Here is a 19,576-nt window from a genome sequence, read left to right as displayed (position 1 = left end):
AAAGATTCCACTAGCAGAAACGCAACTGGATTTTTATTGTTTTATGGTAGTAACCACTAGAAATGTGAGGTGTTAATAGTGTATCTCTGCCTTTATGGGGTTGTTTATTCAGTTGCTACATACGCACAGCTTTATTTATGCTTATCAAGCGTGCCTCCTCGTTTTGTAATTGTGCTTTATTCCCTAAAAATGAGTAAAATACTTAAAAGGTGTGAAAAGGAAGCGTACTGGTGAAGACACTGCAGATTCAGAGAGAAAAAGAAAAGCAATTATCGATAAACAGAGGCGGACTGGATCAAAAATTCTTACCCGGGAAAATTTATAGTGGCCTCATACTATGGTCAATGGCCAAAATCACACCGACCCACCGGGGTTTCGCCGGTAAGGATTATGACCAGTCCGCCTCTGTCGATAGAGAAAAAATATGAAATTGTGAAACGCTTTGAGTTTCACAATTTCACATGACAATGTGAAATTTCACATTGTATATGAATAGCACATGACAATTGCAAACTTGACAGGTTGAAAACTGAAAAGAGCTCAATTGTAAAGGGCTTAAAAATTTTAGATAACAGACTCCAACGAAGAATGCGTTATAGCTACAAAGCGAGGAATAAAAAAATTATTAGCTTGCTACGAAGAAATTCTGCGTGAAAAAAAGAAGGCGCTGTGTCATCAGACGAATTTGTTAGATTTTATGAAGCCATAGACATAACATTTTACGTAAGTCATTTATTTTTTTAATACACATTTTGTATTAATATGTATAAAGAACTGCAATTTTATTAATATTTTTCTTCTAAACTATGTTTTTGTTAGTCCTTGGTCCCAATTAAACAATATTTATATGTATTTATATGCAAAGTTGTACCCTGACTTACGCAAATTCGACTTAAGCGATTTTCGTCGGACCCACCTATCGCGTAACTTCGGGGTATTACTGTAGCACAGAGTTGATACGTTGCTCTGGGGTTGCTGTTTCCCATGTGTAGTACTTTACATTTGTCAATGTTAAAACTTCATTTGCCACCTCTAAGCCCATCTGTTCAACCTTTCCAGATCCAGTTGCAGCAGCATAGTGTCAGTAGTGTCCTTGACAAAACTGCCTACCTTTGTATCGTCTGCAAACTTCGACATTAAGCTTGATATACCATCATCAATATCATTTATAAATACAGAAAACAATAATGGACCTACCACTGAGCCCTGAGGGACTCCACTAATAACATTAGTCCACGACGAGCAGTGTCCATTGATTACCACTCTCTGTCTTCTTCCCCTCAGCCACCCCTTTATCCACAATAGCAATTTGCCTCCAATGTCACACTGCTCCAATTTGTGTAGCAGTCTTCCATGTGCAACAGTATCAAAAGCCTTTCTAAGATCCAAGTATATAATATCAAAGTTATTCCCTGCATCCAGTTCCTTTGTGACTGCATCATAGTATCCAATCAAATTGGTCAGGCAAGACTTCCCCTTAACAAAACCATGCTGTGTCCGAGCTATAACTGAAGTCTTGTCTAAATGATCCTGCAGTGCTTCTTTAACCAGTGCCTCCATTAATTTTCCTGGAACAGAAGTTAAACTCACAGGTCTATAATTACTTGTGTCAGCCTTTGATCCTCCTTTGTGAAATGGGGTCACATTTGCACATCTCCAGTCTGTGGGTACCTCCCCTGAGTCCAAGGAAGCTCTCATAATTAAGGCTAAGGGTTTGCTTACTTTCTATGCTGCCTCCTTTAATATAACTGGATAGATCCCATCCACCCCCAGGTGCCTTTCTTGTGTTTATCTTCAACAATTTCTCCTCCAATTTACTCTCAGTTATTACAACATTCTCTAGCTTACTGCTAGAGTTGAATACACCTCTGGCTTTGCCCTCGCTAAATAACTCCTCATGTGTGAATGTCGATGCAAAACATTCATTTAGTTTCTCAGCTACCTGAGCAGGATCATCAACAGTTGACCCATCGATATCAAGTGGACCAATCTGATTCATCCCCTTCCTTCTAGAGTTTACATAAGTAAAGAACTCTGTGCTGTTTTTCTTTGCATCCCTTGCCAAAGATTTCTCGTAATCTGCCTTCGCCTGCCTAACCTCCTTTGTAACTTGGTTACATATCAACTTGTATCTATCCCATGCATTTTTCTTCTCTGCCATATGCCTCATTAGTTCATCTGACATCCATTCAGGCCTAAACCTGAAACAATATTTCTTAGTTGGCATGTAAAGCCTAGTAGCTTCCAAGATAAGTTCTTTGAATGCATTCCATTTTGCATTTGCTGTTGGTAACATCATCAGTTGGTCCCACTGTATAGAATTTAAATACTGTCTCAGTCTATCGTAGTCGCCTTTACGAAAGCAATAACCCTTCCCTTTACCCCTAATGGTAGTTATATCTTTGAGTAAATCCCACTTCAGCACACTGTGATCACTGCCACCTAGTGGTTCATTTATCTGCAGATTCTTAATGCATGAAGAATCACTACTGATAATCAGATCAAGAGTATTGCTCCCTCTTGTTGCCTCACGAACATGCTGATGTAGAAAACAATCATCCAATAAATCCACAAAAGCCTTGCTAGTGTGCGAGTGACAGGCCCCCAAATTCCAGTCAATATCTGAGAAATTAAAATCTCCCATTATAAGACTCTCTGATTTACTGGCCCACTCTATTTCCCTGTACAGTTTCTTATTATATTCATCAGAGTCATTAGGCCTATAGCACACTCCTACTCTCAATTTTGATCTCCCAATGCTTATGTCACACCAAACTGACTCGACACTGCACTGTCCAGCGATGCCCACTGGCTTCACTTCCTTGGATTTTATATATTTCTTAACTAACAGCATAACCCCTCCTCCCTTCCTATAGAGTCTATCCTTTCGGTAGACGTTGTACTCCCCAAATTCCAGTTCTGCATTCCTTATCTGTGTGACACCGTCTCTGATATCCCAACAATATCTGCCTTTGATGTTTTGAGCAATACCTCAAATTCATCAAATTTATTTACTAAACTCCAGCATTGGTGTACACACAAGTATACATGCACCTGTTTCTATTCTTAGCTACCCTAACACAACCCATGTGTTTACTTGTACCGCAATGACTCCCAGCAGTCTCTGAAACATCCTGCATCTTGTTTTTCAGGCTTCTGCTCATTCCAATAGAAGCAGTGCAAGAATCTCTTTCACCTCTGCCAGTGGCTACTGTCAATCTATTGGTCTTTGTCTCCCCCCAAGCTAGCAGTTTTCCGACCCACCTAACACTGCCTCGATAGCATCAGCAAATATTCTTGCACCCTTTCTATTTAAGTGTATCCCATCCCTGTAGAAGCAATCTCTCCTGTTAACAAGTACAGTCCAGGGTGAAAAAATTCTACCCCTTGAGTCTTGCACAATCTTTCCAGGGCCGAATTGATCGACAAGGCTCTCGTCATATACTCCCTCCTATCGTGTCTGGGCAGAATTGCAGACACGAATTTCAAATTCAACCCTATTTCAGGACTTTTTTTTCAACAGTGACCTGTACTTGTTAAGCAATTCTGCCGGTCTCTTACTCTTGATATTATTAGTGCCAATGTGTACAACTATATCACCTTTTGTGCCCTTAAAAGATGATATCTGCTCTACAACGTCATCAACCTTTGCCCCTGGCAGACACACCCTGGTCCTGTTCCACCTATCGATATGCATCTACGTATGTCCTGAAATTTTATGTCACATCTTTGGTACCTTACTGAAAGATATTGTTAATCTATTTTTCACTACACAAGTACTATAAAATGACTGTACATAACAGAAAACAACACTATTATTATCACACATTCTATTTTGCAACAAAAATTACCAAAGCACACCAGAAGGATAATTTGTTTTTGAAATCACTTTTTTAAAAAAACAGTTTAATTTTAGGAATTTTTTTTTTGGTGAAAATAAAAAGAAAGAAAAATTGAGTTTCTGTAATAAAAAGAAATTTTTTTTTTTTTTACAAACTATATTACAAAAGCGAGATGGTAAAATGGCAAAATAAATAATAAAAAAAAATGACAAAGGCAACTATTCACAACCCTTCTTTGCTCCATTTTGTATGGAAAATTAGCTCTTAATTCCGGCAATTTTTTTTTAAGTGGCACTTTTAATTTCTAGGAGGCATCTACTACATAAAAGAAAAAATGACTACTCAAAGGACTTGTATTTCTAAACACGAAGTTGACTGGTAGGCAGGTTTTATTTTATATATATATATATATATATATATTTCTATAGTCGGTGCCAAATAAGTTTTACTTCTTGCATTGGTCTCCTATTTTTAATACTGATGGTAACTCAATAAAGAGCATTGATAGCAGAATATAGCTAGGTAAAATATATATATATATATATATATATACACGGTGTCTCAAAAATATTGGTACAAATGTTTAGGGGAGGTAGGTAACATCTAAAGGAATGTGAATTGCATAGGAACCCATAACCGGAAACTTCATGGGAAAGTAGTAGCAGAGGCACAAGAAGCAGAAATGACACAAGACAGTAATTAGTGGCAAACATTTATTTGACATAATATTAACAATGGAGTACGAGATGGATGCATTTCAGGATGTTACAACAGATGCTTGAAGGTTCCACCATGAGATGCGATGCATGCATGACACCGACGCAGCATGGATTGGCGGACATGGTCAAACACACCTGGAGTTTCTTTGACAGTAGCAAAACAGTGCAACGTTTCGCCACGAGATCCATTTCCGTCTCCACAAGCAATTCATACACGATAGATTTGAGGGCCCCCACAGAAAGAAATCAAGGCTTGATAAATCAGGTGAGTGTGGGGGGCCAGGCAACAGGTCCACCACGGCCAATCCATCGACACCCAAAAACACCTGTTCAAATGGTCATGAACACACCTTCCATAATGGGCAGGCGCTCCGTCATGTTGAAACCAAATGTTGTGTCTCACATTTGCTGGAACATCGTCAAGTAACCCTGGTAGAACTTGTTCAAGAAAGATCCGATATTTAGCAGAGTTCATGAGGGATGGTAACAGGTATGGGCCGACTAAGCAGTCACCGACCATACCTGCCCACATATTTATTGCGAAGCGATGTTGTGATGCATGGGGCGCACACCGTGTGGGTTGTCGTGAGTCCACACATGAGCATTGTGCTGATTGAATAAGCCTTCCCGAGTGAAATAAGCCTCATCTGTGAACAAAACTTAGGCTGGAAAATTCAAGTCTTGAACACTTTCTTGGAGAAATGACTGCGCAAAAGCCACACGTGCAGGATGATCTTGGAGGAGCAGTAACTGAACCCTTTGGAGATGATAGGAGTGTAAGGAATCGTCGTGCCAGACACGCTGTACACTGCAACGAAGCACTCCTAAGGTGGAGGCAATGCCACATGTGCTGGTAATAGGATTATTCTGGACGGCATTTAACACACTTTCTTCCATGACAGGAGTTCTCGTCGAACGTGGTCTGCCCGCATTACTCCTGTTACCTCTAAATGACCCATAATCGCACAAATTTTGATGCACACGTGCAAACAAATGGTGGTCCGGTACATGTCTGTCTGGGAAGCGTTCTCCATAAATTTGTTGAGCGGATCGTCCATTGCCCTCTGCTAATCCATACACTAGGTGCATGTCTGCCAGCTCACAGTTCCTATATCGATGCATGCTCTTTGTACGGAGACTACTGCTTGAATGAGTAAACCAGAAATTTTCCCTCTCGCGAACTGATTAACAGCGCCGTCTACCGAATTACAGTGATGTTTCCAGTTATGGGTTCCTATGCGATGCACATTCCTTTAGGTGTTATCTACCTCCCCTAAACGTTTGTACTAATATTTTTGAGACACCCTGTATATATATAATTACGAATAATAAAAAATAAAAATAAATAGAGAAGCTGTATGGTATGTGTGGGGGAAGAAAATTAAGATTTAGATGGATTAGAATTGCGATAATATGAATTATGGATCAGGGACACTGCAAGCGCAAAGGTACCCTATAACCATAATGTATACATAAAATTATTTTTATGTGTAGAATACAGTAAGTATACATATAAGTATCGAATTTAACTAATGCTACTAATGAAAATACAGTGTACCCTGGAAGCGATACATGTGTTGAACAAAGGGTGGAAGAAAGGAAAAGAAAAAAGTGTATGAATGTCCGAGAGTTAGGTGCATCATGTATTTAAGTCAGTTGTGTTAAAAGTGTAATTGTGTACATTTGTTACAATCAAATCACAATTAACGATTAAATAAATAAATCAAGATAGACTTAAAAATAATTACAAGATAAATACACTGTGTTAGGCCAATCGGTAGGTACGAGTTTTCCAGACTGTAAGACACCATAGAGGCCTAGTGTATTGTATTTACACTACAGTAAACCCCCGCTATTCGCGGGGGTTACGTTCCTGAGAAATGCCCCGAATACCGAAAATGCGAATACTGAGTAATGGCTCCCATAGTAATAAAGGGGTTCCGTTCCAAAGTATGAAATATATAAGAAAAACTAGTCTAAAATTTTTGTCTATGTATGTATTATATGTACCTTCTTAATATATGACTATGTACATAGACAGTGCCGACCGGGCTAGCTGAGTGGGTAAAGTACCTGCCCGGCAACCCAAAGGTCGCGGGTTCGATTCCGGCCTCGGGCTTGGATCAAAGTACTGCAAAAACCTTGGGAGGTGCAATATGGCCACAGAAGCCGATGCGCCAACAACTACCAAATCAAAAAAAAAAAAAAAAAAAACCATAGACAGTACATAGTGAAATGCAAGCATATGGCATCGAAATGAAAATAAGAAACAATTTAATATTAAATGTAATATTTATTAGAAATTTCAAACAAATCTTTCAAACCAGTGCCTTTGCTTGCTAGCAAAAAAAAAAACATCCCGCCAGTGCTATCACCAGTTTCGCTCAAGTGTTGATAAAGGAGTTTTGCCTTTTCGCGAATGATGAGTGAACTTAACGGAATTTTATTTTGAGTTCAGTCTTCTATCCACAGATTTAAAGCTTTTCCATTTTTTCTAATTTAACATCACGAGTTACAGAGCAAATTTTTGAAGCAATTAGCGCGTTTTCACGGACACTACGGCAGATTTTTTCTTCCGATTTCTTGATTGATTGTACCGTTCACTCATTGATTTTATGTTTTGTCACTGAGGAGACACTTTCACCATTAGAAATTTTATCTATTAACTCAATTTTATTCGCTAATGTCGTCACCTTCTTTCATATTTTCACATTTCTCTTTTTATTCGTAGCCATATTTTTGTAGGGGTTAGAAAGAACTTGTCCACAATGAAGTCACTTTCTTCCGTTAACACACTCGAAAAAGTCTGTTTTACACTGCAAAACGGTAGATTTATCATTTTTGTAAGCATATCAATTTATAAATTTATTCAATTTATAAACATATAAATTAAAAGCAAACGACGAAACCTTCCATGACAAACGCATAACACATATTGAACAAGGATTAGCGAGAAACATCCACGCTCGCGATTTTTTCACAACTGAGCGCTGTTTTGACCGGGAAAGATAATTTTAGCCACGCCCATGTTTTTTATGGCGGAAAATATTCACGGCGTTTTAAAATTAACATTTTTTTAGGTTTCATTTTATATTAAATCAGCGATCGCGAATACGCGAAACCGCGAATACAGATACCGCGAATAGCGGGGGTTTACTGTATATACATACTTGATGCTTATGGGAATAATTATAAGTCAATAATGCTGTTTATATTAATATCTATTAGGTTCTTATGCCTTAATATGTTAAGGGCTTTGTTGATATGATGGCGCAGATGTGCAACAGGAAAAAGATTTTTGGTCAGTTTACTGTATAATATTCTGATGTTATCAATAGCTGTTGTTTTGTCACTGCATATGGTTGCTATTCTGATGCATTGTGCTAGGATAACATTAGCATGTACCTGGTTGGAAATATTGGAATTCCATTGTGTAAAGTTTACTATGCTAAAGTTGAATGCTTCACGTTTGTTGTACAAATTGATGGAGGTTATACCATTTTTTAACTTAATATCTAGATCCAAAAAATGGGCTGCTGTATCAGAATTGTTTGTTCTTTCTAGTACAAGTTTGTTGGGGTATAAATGTCCATAATCCTGGATGAAATTCGGGCAGTTGATCACTATGAGGTCGTCTATATATCTGAATAGGATAAGGTCCTGTGGGAATGAGGTTTCTGACCAATATAGATATAGGTTGGCTATTATGCATGAGGCTGGGCTGCCCATAGGTGTTCCATTAGTTTGTTGATATACTGTATTACCATCATATATGAAGTTATTGGAGATATATAAGTTCAGTATGTTGTTCCAGCAGTAGGTGTTGCAGGAAATAGAATCCTTATGTTTATCATAGATATCTTTGAGTACAGATTTTAGATTGGTTTGATTGATACTGGTAAATAGGCTATGGAAATCAAATGTTTGAATATTATTGACTTTATTACTTTGTAATTTGCATTTCATTCTTTTCTTTTCATTTTATTTCGTTACACTTTTTTCTTTTCCTTTCTTCCACCCTTTGTTCAACACATGTATCGCTTCCAGGGTACACCGTATTTTCATTAGTAGCATTAGTTAAATTCGATACTTATATGTATACTTACTGTATTCTATACATAAAAATAATTTTATATATATATATATATATATTAGAAATAAATTGCAATATATATTAGAAATAAATTGTAAAATGTAAAAACTACTGAAACGAAAAAATGACTGAAAGTAGGAAAGTAAAAATGTCAGGACGGATTAATGCCATCAGGTTAGATTAAACATTACATACGCCTGCAAATATAAGTACCATGTTTCTATATTTTTATTTTTAACTATATTGCCTAATATTAGTGCACAACCACGGCCTAAAAAGGAAACCAAATATCCACAATAATTATCAAATTCATACTTAATCTAAAATTAACATAATAGCAAATCAAGAGTATCATGATGCCATTACTGCATAAAGCTTACATTGAAAGGTACGTCAACTTGGGGCTAGCACCTCTCAATATATGCTATCAGTAACAACATGAGCCATCTGTTTCTGCGAGTTACATGCCAATCACACCTTATTAATATATACTAAATATAGTACATAAAATAGCTGAAAAGTCAATTTTGAATTATTTAAATTTAAAAATTTTTTAAGCTAAGTTAAGACAAGATTTAAGACGAGTTAAAGTTACTGATAATATAATATGCTAAACTTGCCGAATATGACTTACACAATAAATTTTTTTTTTTTTAAATAGTATTAAGTAAGGTAGGAGACAAAGTTTATACTAAATAATGGAAAGGTTTTAGATTATCTTAATACCAATAACCACAAACATTAGACATATCGTCACATAGGACTTCAAAAATCTGTTTACTATATCGCATAGAAATCTAAAAATGGTTTTGAACGAATATTATAGGGCTATCCCTTGTGATAAGTATTATTGGGATAATTTAATAGACCTATGTTTATTTAATTGCTTTACAGTTAATGGAAATGCAGTTTATAGGCAACATATGGGTATAGCCATGGGTGTGTGTGTAGTTCATGCATCGTGGCCAACCTATATTTGCACCACTTTGAAAGTAAATTTAGCAAAAATGTTATACTTTATAGATATACTGACGTTGTTATTGCAATTAATGAGCCAAATTTTCTACATGAAATGGCAACTTTTTATCTTTCGGATCTGCAGATTGAACGTACTAATAATGATAGTTTTATTGCTGCCACATTTTTAGATATTGGCATAAAGATTAAAGCTGGGAAGGTACTGACTTTAAATTTGAGACTATAAATCTCACACAATTGGCACTCAAACATATCACGTAGAATTCATAGTAATGTAATCAAATCACAAGGATTAAGAATAATAAGAATATGTAAAAGTCGAGTTAATATCCTGGCATCACTAACCGATTTTATCAACAAGCTTTGTAAAAATGGCTTTCCTCATAAATGTATATTTAGGCATCTACGTAGAACTATTTTTATTGCAATAAAATTATGGCATGATAATATCTGCCCACAAGATATAGTAAGGAATTTGGGGTTACACTGAAGTGATGTCTTAGGTGGAACTTATGTATATAAGTATATATTAGGTACATCTCATGGAACAGTTGATCTGTGTCTTACACTCTGGAAAAGTTGTACCCATGGTTGTTCTATGAGAAGGAACAATTTTTTTTTTTTTTTTCCCCTCTCCCAGAGGTTGCCTCTGCATATTGCTCATTTTGCTTCTAATTGGTGGATGGTATTTCCGTGATCGTATGAGGGTAAAGAGGGAACTATGAACTTTGTTTTGTTTCTCGCTCTAGCTCGGGTCAGTCCAAGTTTTGGTGGCTCCAAGTATGGGTAAAATTTTTGCCTTTTTGCATTATTGTTAGCTCCAATGTATCAGAAAAATCTTTGCTTTTTTGCATTTTGTATAGAAAAATCTTTGCTTTTTGCATTTTGTATAGAAAAATCTTTGCTTTTTGCATTTTGTCTAGAGATACTTAATACTAGCTATTACTATGGCATTCATTTATACATCTAAGTTGCCTAATCTTAGTTGTAATAGCACAAAATTATTAACACAACGAATTACCAGGAACCCTGCTAGGGGACAGGGATGTACACCCCCTAGTAAAATTCCTAAGTAGTTTGCTGTCTTTACCTATTCTTTTATCTATTTGCTATCTAACTCTAATTTCTACCGCCTTGAAATCTATTAGAGTAATTCGAGGGAAATTGAGGCACTACTACTATTATTTTGCCTGCACTTTTCGCCTATTTCGTTGGCTTATGCCTTTTGCTTTTTCCTGTCCATTTAGCTACAGTAACACTCATGTAAATATTGTAGGAGTAAAGCTATCTGTAGGGCTAGCAGTTATATTTTGCCAGTCGGCAGTTCGTAAAAAAAAAAAAAAAAAAAAAAAAAATTATTGTGCAAGTCATATTTGGCAAGTTTAGCATATTATACTCTCAGTAACTTTAACTCGTCTTAAATCTTATCTTAACTTAAAAAAATTTAAATTTAAATAATTCAAAATTGACTTTTCAGCTATTTTATATACTATATTTGGTATATATTAATAAGGTGTGACTGGCATGTAACTCACAGAAACTGACACGTTGTTACTGGTAGCATATATTGAGAGGTGCTAGCCCCAAGTTGACGTACCTTTCAATGTAAGCTTTATGCAGTAACGGCATCACAATACTCTTGACTTGCTATTATGTTCATTTTAGATTAAGTATGACTTTGCTAATTATTGTGGATATTTGGTTTCCTTTTTAGGCCATGGTCGCACACTAGTATTAGGCTATATAGTTAAAAATAAAAATACAGAAACATGGTACCTATATACATATTATTATAAACATAATATAATAATATAACTATGTCATATATTAAAAAGAGTGCAACGTTTGGAAATATGCTGAGAAGTAGAAACTGAATGATTAATTCTGAATTCTGTTTAATCTATTTTAAAAATATAATGTACACTTTATAAATGATAAGAGAAAGTAATATACCTAATGCTTTATCCTCTATAGTCAAACTTGTCAATCTCTCATATTTTCTAACCTAAAATATATAAAAATGATTAAAAATAAATATAAACATTATGCAGCTTTATATACATAGTACAAATACAGTGATATTTAATTCAGCCTCTATGAATTCCTATTGCAGATATACACACATGAGGCAAAACATTATGGTCATCTACCTAATAGTGTGTTGGGCTGCCTTTCACCATGATAACCACCTGCACTCAGTTCGGCATCAATTAGATGAGACCACAGGTGTCCTCAGATATCCTGGATCAGCACAGGACATCCCAGAGTTTGTCAATGGAGCAAGGCACTGGTGCAGACTGGTGAATGTGTTCAACTGCATCCCAGAAATGTTCAATGGAATTGATGTCAGGGGAATTTGGAGGCCAGGGGATCATACGCAATGTCTAAATGTGACCCTCAAGCCACATTACTCCACAATGCAGTCCTCATAACATGGGGGGAGGCATTGTCTTGTTAAAAGAATCTAGTGCCATCTGATTACATTGTCACTATGCGGCAAAACCTGGTCCAAAACAATGTCGCAGTAGAATCTGGTGGGAGAGTGTGTTAAATGGGGATGAGGGGGGACACAGTGACGTCCATGAAAACATCCCCAAACTGCAATACCACTCCAGTGGACCTGTTTTTGCCAACAGTGCAGCCTGGTTGCAGCTGTTCACCTGCTTGCCATCATATGTATAGCCCATCATAGCACAACGGAGCTGGAATCTTGATTCATCAACCAGCAACTCTTGTCCAGTCACCCAATTGCCAGGAATAGTGCTCTCGTGTCCACTGCAGGTGATGACAGTCAGTCAACACGGACACACGAATAGGTTGCCTAACCCACAGACATATCCACAAGACCATCCGCTGGATGGTGTGCTTGTGACAGTTTCTCTGTGCACTCTGGCTATAGTGCTCAGGATCCCCTAATTAATTGGGGGATCCTGAGCCATCTGCTATCCTGGACAGCACATGCCAGCTGCCATTCACCTTGGTTGTCAACCACTTGCGGTCTTCCCTCCCAACGTATTGCGTGGTTCAGTATCTCTCTTCGGACCATTCCTGACACACCATCACTATGAAGACCTTCAAACAGTCAACAATGCCTGCAGTTGCTGAGATGCTGGCACGTGCCTTTTCTAGAGCCTCAATTTATTCTTGGTTCAGGTCTTTCCCTTTCTCCACTGCATGAGCTTCACACTGATGAATTGACAGACATCACCCATGCCATCACTAGACATGCTGCACCCAAATGTTCAGTGGAATTGATGTCAAGGGGAGTAAGTACAAGAAATGCTTGTACATGAACCTCAAATAAATATTGCACAATGCAGACCTTGTAACATGGGGGCATTGTCGTGCTGAAAGAGTCCAGTGCAATTTGGATACACTGTTGCACTATTTAGGGATTATTACTTGGTCCAAAACAATGCCAAAGTACGATTTGGTGGTGAGGGTGTGTTCAGTGGGCTATGGGGACTCAGTGATGTCCATGAAAACATCCTCAAAACCATAAATCCACTTCTACCAGCTTGTTTTTGTCCAACAATGCAGTTCAGTGGCAGCTGTTCACCTGCTTGCTATTGAATATGCATCAGTCCATCGACATAACAAAGCTGGATCCTTGGTTAGGTAACTCTTTTTCCAGTAGTCCAATGGCCAGGAATGGTGTCCCCATGCCCACTGCAGTTGGTGTTGATGACAGTCAGTCAACATGGGCATATGAACATGTTGCCTACCCTATAGGCCTATCTTCAAAGGCATCCACTGGATGGTGTATTTGGAACAGTTTTTTTGCAGGCTCTGTTGTCTTGGACAGCACACACCAACTATCATTCACCTTGGTGTCAACCAGTGCAAGTCTCCCCATCCTGGCACAATGGGCTATTGTGTGTCCCTCTTCACACCATTCCTGTCACACACTTATCACTACAGTAGTCTCAAATAGTAGACAATGCCTGTGGTTGCTGAGATGCTGGCCCAGCCTCCCTAGCACCCCAAATCATTTCCGTTCAAACTCTGTCAGGTCTTTTCCCCCGTTACACAGGCTTCATGGTGATGAACTGACAGGCACGACCCATGCCATCACTATACATGCTGAGCTGGTCATCAATATCACTCCTAGGTACTGTGGAATGTGTCCACTAGGTACTGTGGAATGGAGATAGGGGCGGTCCTGTTTTGGCCCATGAGCATATATCAGTTTATAAAGAAAAAATTTATATGATTAAATCTTAAGTTCAATTCCATGCTCACATTACTTTATTCATATTAACATTATATTTACATTATGTATTTATGACATATGAATGATTTGTTCAAATTGTTTTAAGAAATTTACTTCTTGGTAACATTGCATTTTTTCTTGATAATGATGAAACATGGCACACTGTATATCTTTATCATACTGACAATGAAAAGAGTGAATATATATATATATATATATATAAAAGTAAATTGGAATGATAATTAAAAAAATAAAAATAATGCCGGTAGCATGGCAAGAGCGAAAATAGTCAAAATTAAACATAACAATCAAACCAACAGAGAGGGAAGAGAAGGGTAACAAGAGTAAAAATATATTGCAGCAGAAAATCTCCAAGATAATTTAGAAATTCTAAATACAAAGATAATAATCAATTAAATTTTGAAAGCCAATTTAATAGAAATTTATAGGTAATTTGCTTTATCTTTTTATTATGAAAGATTCAGTTTTCAATTATTTCAAACATTATTCAAATATATATATATATATATATATATTAAACTTTAGTTTAATTTTATTGTTGTACTATTGTTGTATAACCCAAATAATAGAGGAGGGGGGGAATTTATCATATTCTGAGAAGGCTTCAGTGAATTACTACTTGGCTTGAGAATTCCAAAACTAAATTCAGAAATAAAAATTAAATTAAGGCACTTTAGTAATTTGATTGTATTAAGTCTTTGGATTATATGTGCATTGTAACAGTCTAAGATTAAGAGATTAAGTATAACAATAAATTAATTTAACATGGTATAAAATGCTAAATTTATTTCATCTTTATTAGAGATTGGAAATACATTTATTAAAAATGGTCAATTCGATAATACAAACGATGAACTACCCAAATTAATCATTAAAGATGCTATTTACTCAGCATCTTATTACACATTTTTACAGGTCACAGTTATTCAAGGAAAAAGCTCCGATTTTAATTTCATGAAAGGGGACTCCATTTTAAGATTATATGGCCTCTACTTACTGCTACATATCTGCTATCAAATGGGCAAGACAGTATAGGAAGGGCAAATAAAAAAATTATGGAGAAATACCTTTAATGTTATAAAGACAGAAGTGATGGGTGCATATGTGTGTGTGTGTGTGTGTGTGTGTGTGTGTGTGTGTGTGTGTGTGTGTGTGTGTGTGTGTGTGTGTGTGTGTGTGTGTTATTAAGAAAATATATAGTGTGGGAGAATGTCAAAATAAGTGGATTTGTAAAATAAGGAATAGGCCAATTTAATAGAGCAGAAAAACATGGCATGAAACAGCTACAGTGATAAAAAGTAGTGAAGCCTACAATGACTATAAACTGATTTATAACAGCACAGAAGGGACTAAAGTTGACAAATGCTGATTATGAGAAATCACTGGCTAAGAACAGGGAAAAGGAGGTTTATACATATGAATAAAATAAGGAAAGAACAAATCAGATTGGACAATGACTTATACAATGAATGTGGGAAGGTTTTAGTTAACACAGCTGCTATTACTGATAAATTTAGTAGATACTTCCTGCTGATCGTTATAGACAAAAAAGAATTTTTGCAGCAAAAACTGCTAGTGAAGTATTAAATTAGTGATTTTGAAATTACAGATTGTAGTTTATTAGAAAAAGTTGAGACAAAGTAAGACTTCTAAAATTAATAGCATATTACCAGTGTCCTTATTGACAGTTCAGTGGCTTCACCACTTGTCACTTGTTTGGAGAAGTCTGGATTCTATTCCCGTCTATTACTGAGGGAATTTATAAAATTCTATTCAATCAAAGCAGTAAGCCAATCTCAGGAGAAAGGTTTGTCAAGAACCAGGGTGTGTCTACTCCCGGCAGACATATCCTGGTTCTAGTCCACCTATCCTTATTGCAAAAAAGGATAATCAGTGTTTGTGCTGAATATTATTCAATATTCAGCACAAACACTGATTGCTCATCAAAAGGCTGTTCTTGCCACAAAAAATAAATAAATAAAATAAAAAAAAAAAAAAACAATGACAATGTATAGTTCATTGGTAGCAATTACAATGGTTTATAATTATATAAATCTTTATTACTATAGCGAGTAGCCGTTACACAAGACAGCATATTATCTGATATGGGTTGCAGGCTTAGACAGCTAAAATGAAGTTTTTGTCAACTTACCTTTCCAAAGTGCCCATATAAATGAACATTTATTCTTTTACACATGGTGTAGCAATAAAGTTCCTGGAGTGGTGTAATAAAAAGAATACAAAGTGAAAGGGCTCAAAAATGGTTTTATTTTTATTCAAAGTATTCACTACCTGACTAAATGCACTTATTACACCATTCTAAACTTTCTGAAAAGTCAGCAATGGCATGCAAACTGTGATGTTCATTTCAGGAGTTATGTTTTTCTTTATGTCCTCAACAACATGAAATCTCTTTCCTTTGAGGGCAGTTTCATCTTGGGAAAGAGGAAGAAGTCTGTTGGTGCTAGATCAGGACAGTAGGGCAGATTGTTGATCTGTACAGTGTCTTGCCAGAAATGTCTTAAAAATAAGTGTGGAATAGGTAGGGACATTGTGGTGCAACAAGAATCAGTTGCCTTTCTCTCAAAATGGCACCACCGTAGCCAGGTGGGAAGGAGCAGCAGCAATGCGTAGCACACGCTTCTTGATTATTCCGGGGTTCGAGCACATCACCACCAAATACGGAGGGTGCGGAAAAGTCAGGGAATGACCACCGCATATCCCAGAGCAATATGGCCTCAGTTGTTAATGCTCCTAAAAACCAAATAACAACAAACAACATTCTCTCAAAATTGTGGCCTTACCCAGGAAATGCACTTCAAGTCTTTGAAGCACTGGTACATAGAATGCAGCACTGATTCTCACCCGTTCAGAAGTTTTCACAAGGAATTTGTACCTGAAGGTACAAATTCCTTCGTTTTTATTAAAACGAAGAAATTTTATTATTAAATTAAATGTTTTTGGCCCTGGTGATGATTTTGAAGACCACTGCATGCCCTTACACTTCATTTCAGGATTACATTGAAACACCCATCACTCACCTCCAGTAACAATACAGTCGAGAAAATCAGTATTGTCTTGACAAGTCTGGATGAACTCTTCGCATTATTACATTGTTCGTTGCTTCTGCTCATTCACAAGGCACTGTGGCACAAATTTTGCACAGACTTTTCTTTTTCTTAAAATATTAGCATTAGTAGAGGCATTCGATGCAAGAAAGCAAGCTTATGCAGCATCAACCAAAATAAATAAATAAATAAAAAATAACCACTTCCACTTCATCCCTCTGTTCGTTCGAAATACCTGTCCAGCTGAGCCTTAAACTTATTTAGGTTATCAACTTCCACGACAAGGGATGGAAGTCTGTTCCACCAACCAACCACCCGCTGGCTAAAGGCAAACTTCCGCACGTCCATCCTACATCTGTCTTTCCTCAATTGGAATTTATGCCCTCTCAGGTGATTATTCTGAGCAAGAGGAAGAATCCCATCAGCACTGAGCATGCTCAAAACCATTCTAGGCTTTATACACCTCTATCAGATCACCTCGCTGGTGCCTAGTCTCCAGACACTGTAATTTGCAAAACTTAAGCCTTTCTTCGTAAGAGCACCCCTTTGTTCCATTCACTAATCTTGTTGCTCTTCTCTGTACTCGTTCCAGCAGCTCTACATCCTTCTTGAAATGAGGCCTCCAGGCCTGTATACAGTACTCTAGGTATGGCCTGACCATTGCCTTATACAAGGGAATAATCACCTCCTTATCCCCACTAGAAAAATTCCTATATATCATTGACAATACACCATGAGCTACTCTTGCAGCCCGTCTGCACTGCTCAGAGAACTTCATATCTGCCTGCACAACCACCCCCAGGTCCCTTTCATTCTCTACCACTGTCAGTGTAGTACCACAGAGTTGATACGTTGCTCTGGGGTTGCTGTTTCCCATATGTAGTACTTTACATTTGTCAATGTTAAACTTCATTTTCCACCTCTCAAGCCCATCTGCTCAACCTTTCCAGATCCTGTTGCTGCAGCATAGTGTCAGTAGTGTCCTTGACAACCCTGTCAACCTTCGTATCGTCTGCAAACTTCGACATTAAGCTTGATATACCATCATCAATATCATTTATAAATACAGAAAACAATAATGGACCCAATACTGACCCCTCAGCGACTCCACTAATAACATTAGTCCACGATGAGCAGTGTCCATTGATTACCACTCTGTCTTCTTCCCCTCAACCACCCCTTTATCCATAGCAGCAATTTGCCTCCAATGCCACACTGCTCCAATTTGTGCAGCAGTCTTCCATGTGCAACAGTATCAAAAGCCTTTCTAACATCCAAGTATATAACATCAAAGTTATTCCCTGCATCCAGTTCTTTTGTGACTGCATAATAGACTTCCCCTTAACAAAACCATGCTGTGTCCGAGCTATAACTGAAGTCTTGTCTAGATGATCCTGCAGTGCTTCTTTAACCAGTGCCTCCATTAATTTTCCTGGAACAGAAGTTAAACTCACAGGTCTATAATCACTTGTGTCAGCCTTTATCCTCCTTTGTGAATTGGGGTCACATTTGCACATCTCCAGTCTACGGATACCTCCCCTGAGACCAAGGAAGCTCTCATAATTATGGCTAAGGGTTTGCTTACTTCCTTTGCTGCCTCCTTTAATATAACTGGATAGATCCCATCCACCCCAGGTGCCTTTCTTGTCTTTTATCTTCAACAATTTCTCCTCCACTTTACTCTCAGTTATTACAAGATTTTCTAGCTTACTGCCAGAGTTGAATACACCTCTGGCATTCTCCACACTGAATATCTCCTCATGTGTGAATGTCGATGCAAAATATTCATTTAGTTTGTTAGCTACCTGAGCAGGATCATCAACAGTTGACCCATCGATATCAAGTGGACCAATCTGATTCATCCCCTTCCTTCTAGAGTTTACATAAATAAAGAACTCTTTGCTGTTTTTCTTTGCATCCCTTGCCAAAGATTTCTCGTAATCTGCCTTCGCCTGCCTAACCTTCTTTGTAACTTGGTTACAGATCAACTTGTATCTATCATAGGCTTCTGTGTCATGTGTTAATTTGTATGTATCCCATGCATTTTTCTTCTCTGCCATGTGTCTCATTAGTTCATCTGATATCCATTTAGGCCTAAACCTTGAACAATATTTCTTAGTTGGTATGTAAAGCCTAGTAGATTCCAAGATAAGTTCTTTGAATGCTTCCCATTTTGAATTTGCTGTTGGTAACATCATCAGTTTGTCCCACTGTATAGAATTTAAATACTGTCTCTTTAAATCTTAAAGAGCATTTGACGAACTGTCTCATTATTCATACACAACTAATCAGCCACCATTCTGAGGGTCAAAAGATGATCTCTTGCAACAATTTCCCCAAACTTTTGTACCTCCATCCTCATTTCAAGAGGTTGATGAACACCCACTTCTTGAGTCATCGCGAACATCCTTACACTTTATTGCCAGACCTTGTATATACAACGCTTAGTAATGCAAAGCACTCATAAATCTGGGATCCCTAACTTCTTACTACCGAATAATGTTACATTCTTGAAAAGCTGACAGTGCTCTGATACAACGAAGCCTAAGGCTCAATGCTACCTGGAAAAATTATAGCATTAAAAATGTTATTGAAAATATTCATGAGTCATGAATGTACTTGCAGAAAAAAAAAAAAAAGAA

At 37.2% G+C, this 19,576-nt stretch overlaps 1 protein-coding gene across 2 annotated transcripts in view; it reads right to left on the bottom strand.

Annotated features, from left to right (window-relative positions):
- Suv3 (Suv3 RNA helicase) overlaps positions 1-19,576 on the bottom strand; it is a 349,258-nt gene that overhangs the window by 197,503 nt on the left and 132,179 nt on the right. For both annotated transcript variants that reach the window (XM_090368722.1, XM_090368723.1), the window contains one exon: positions 11,586-11,637. In XM_090368722.1, coding sequence (XP_090224848.1) covers positions 11,586-11,637 — 52 coding nt within the window. The remainder of the gene's footprint in view (positions 1-11,585; positions 11,638-19,576) is intronic.

Source organism: Mastigoproctus giganteus, chromosome 2 (assembly GCF_048544385.1).
Source record: "Mastigoproctus giganteus isolate SK-2022 chromosome 2, ASM4854438v1, whole genome shotgun sequence".
Taxonomy (NCBI): domain Eukaryota; kingdom Metazoa; phylum Arthropoda; class Arachnida; order Uropygi; family Thelyphonidae; genus Mastigoproctus; species Mastigoproctus giganteus.
This window is presented reverse-complemented; position numbering and strand designations above follow the sequence as displayed.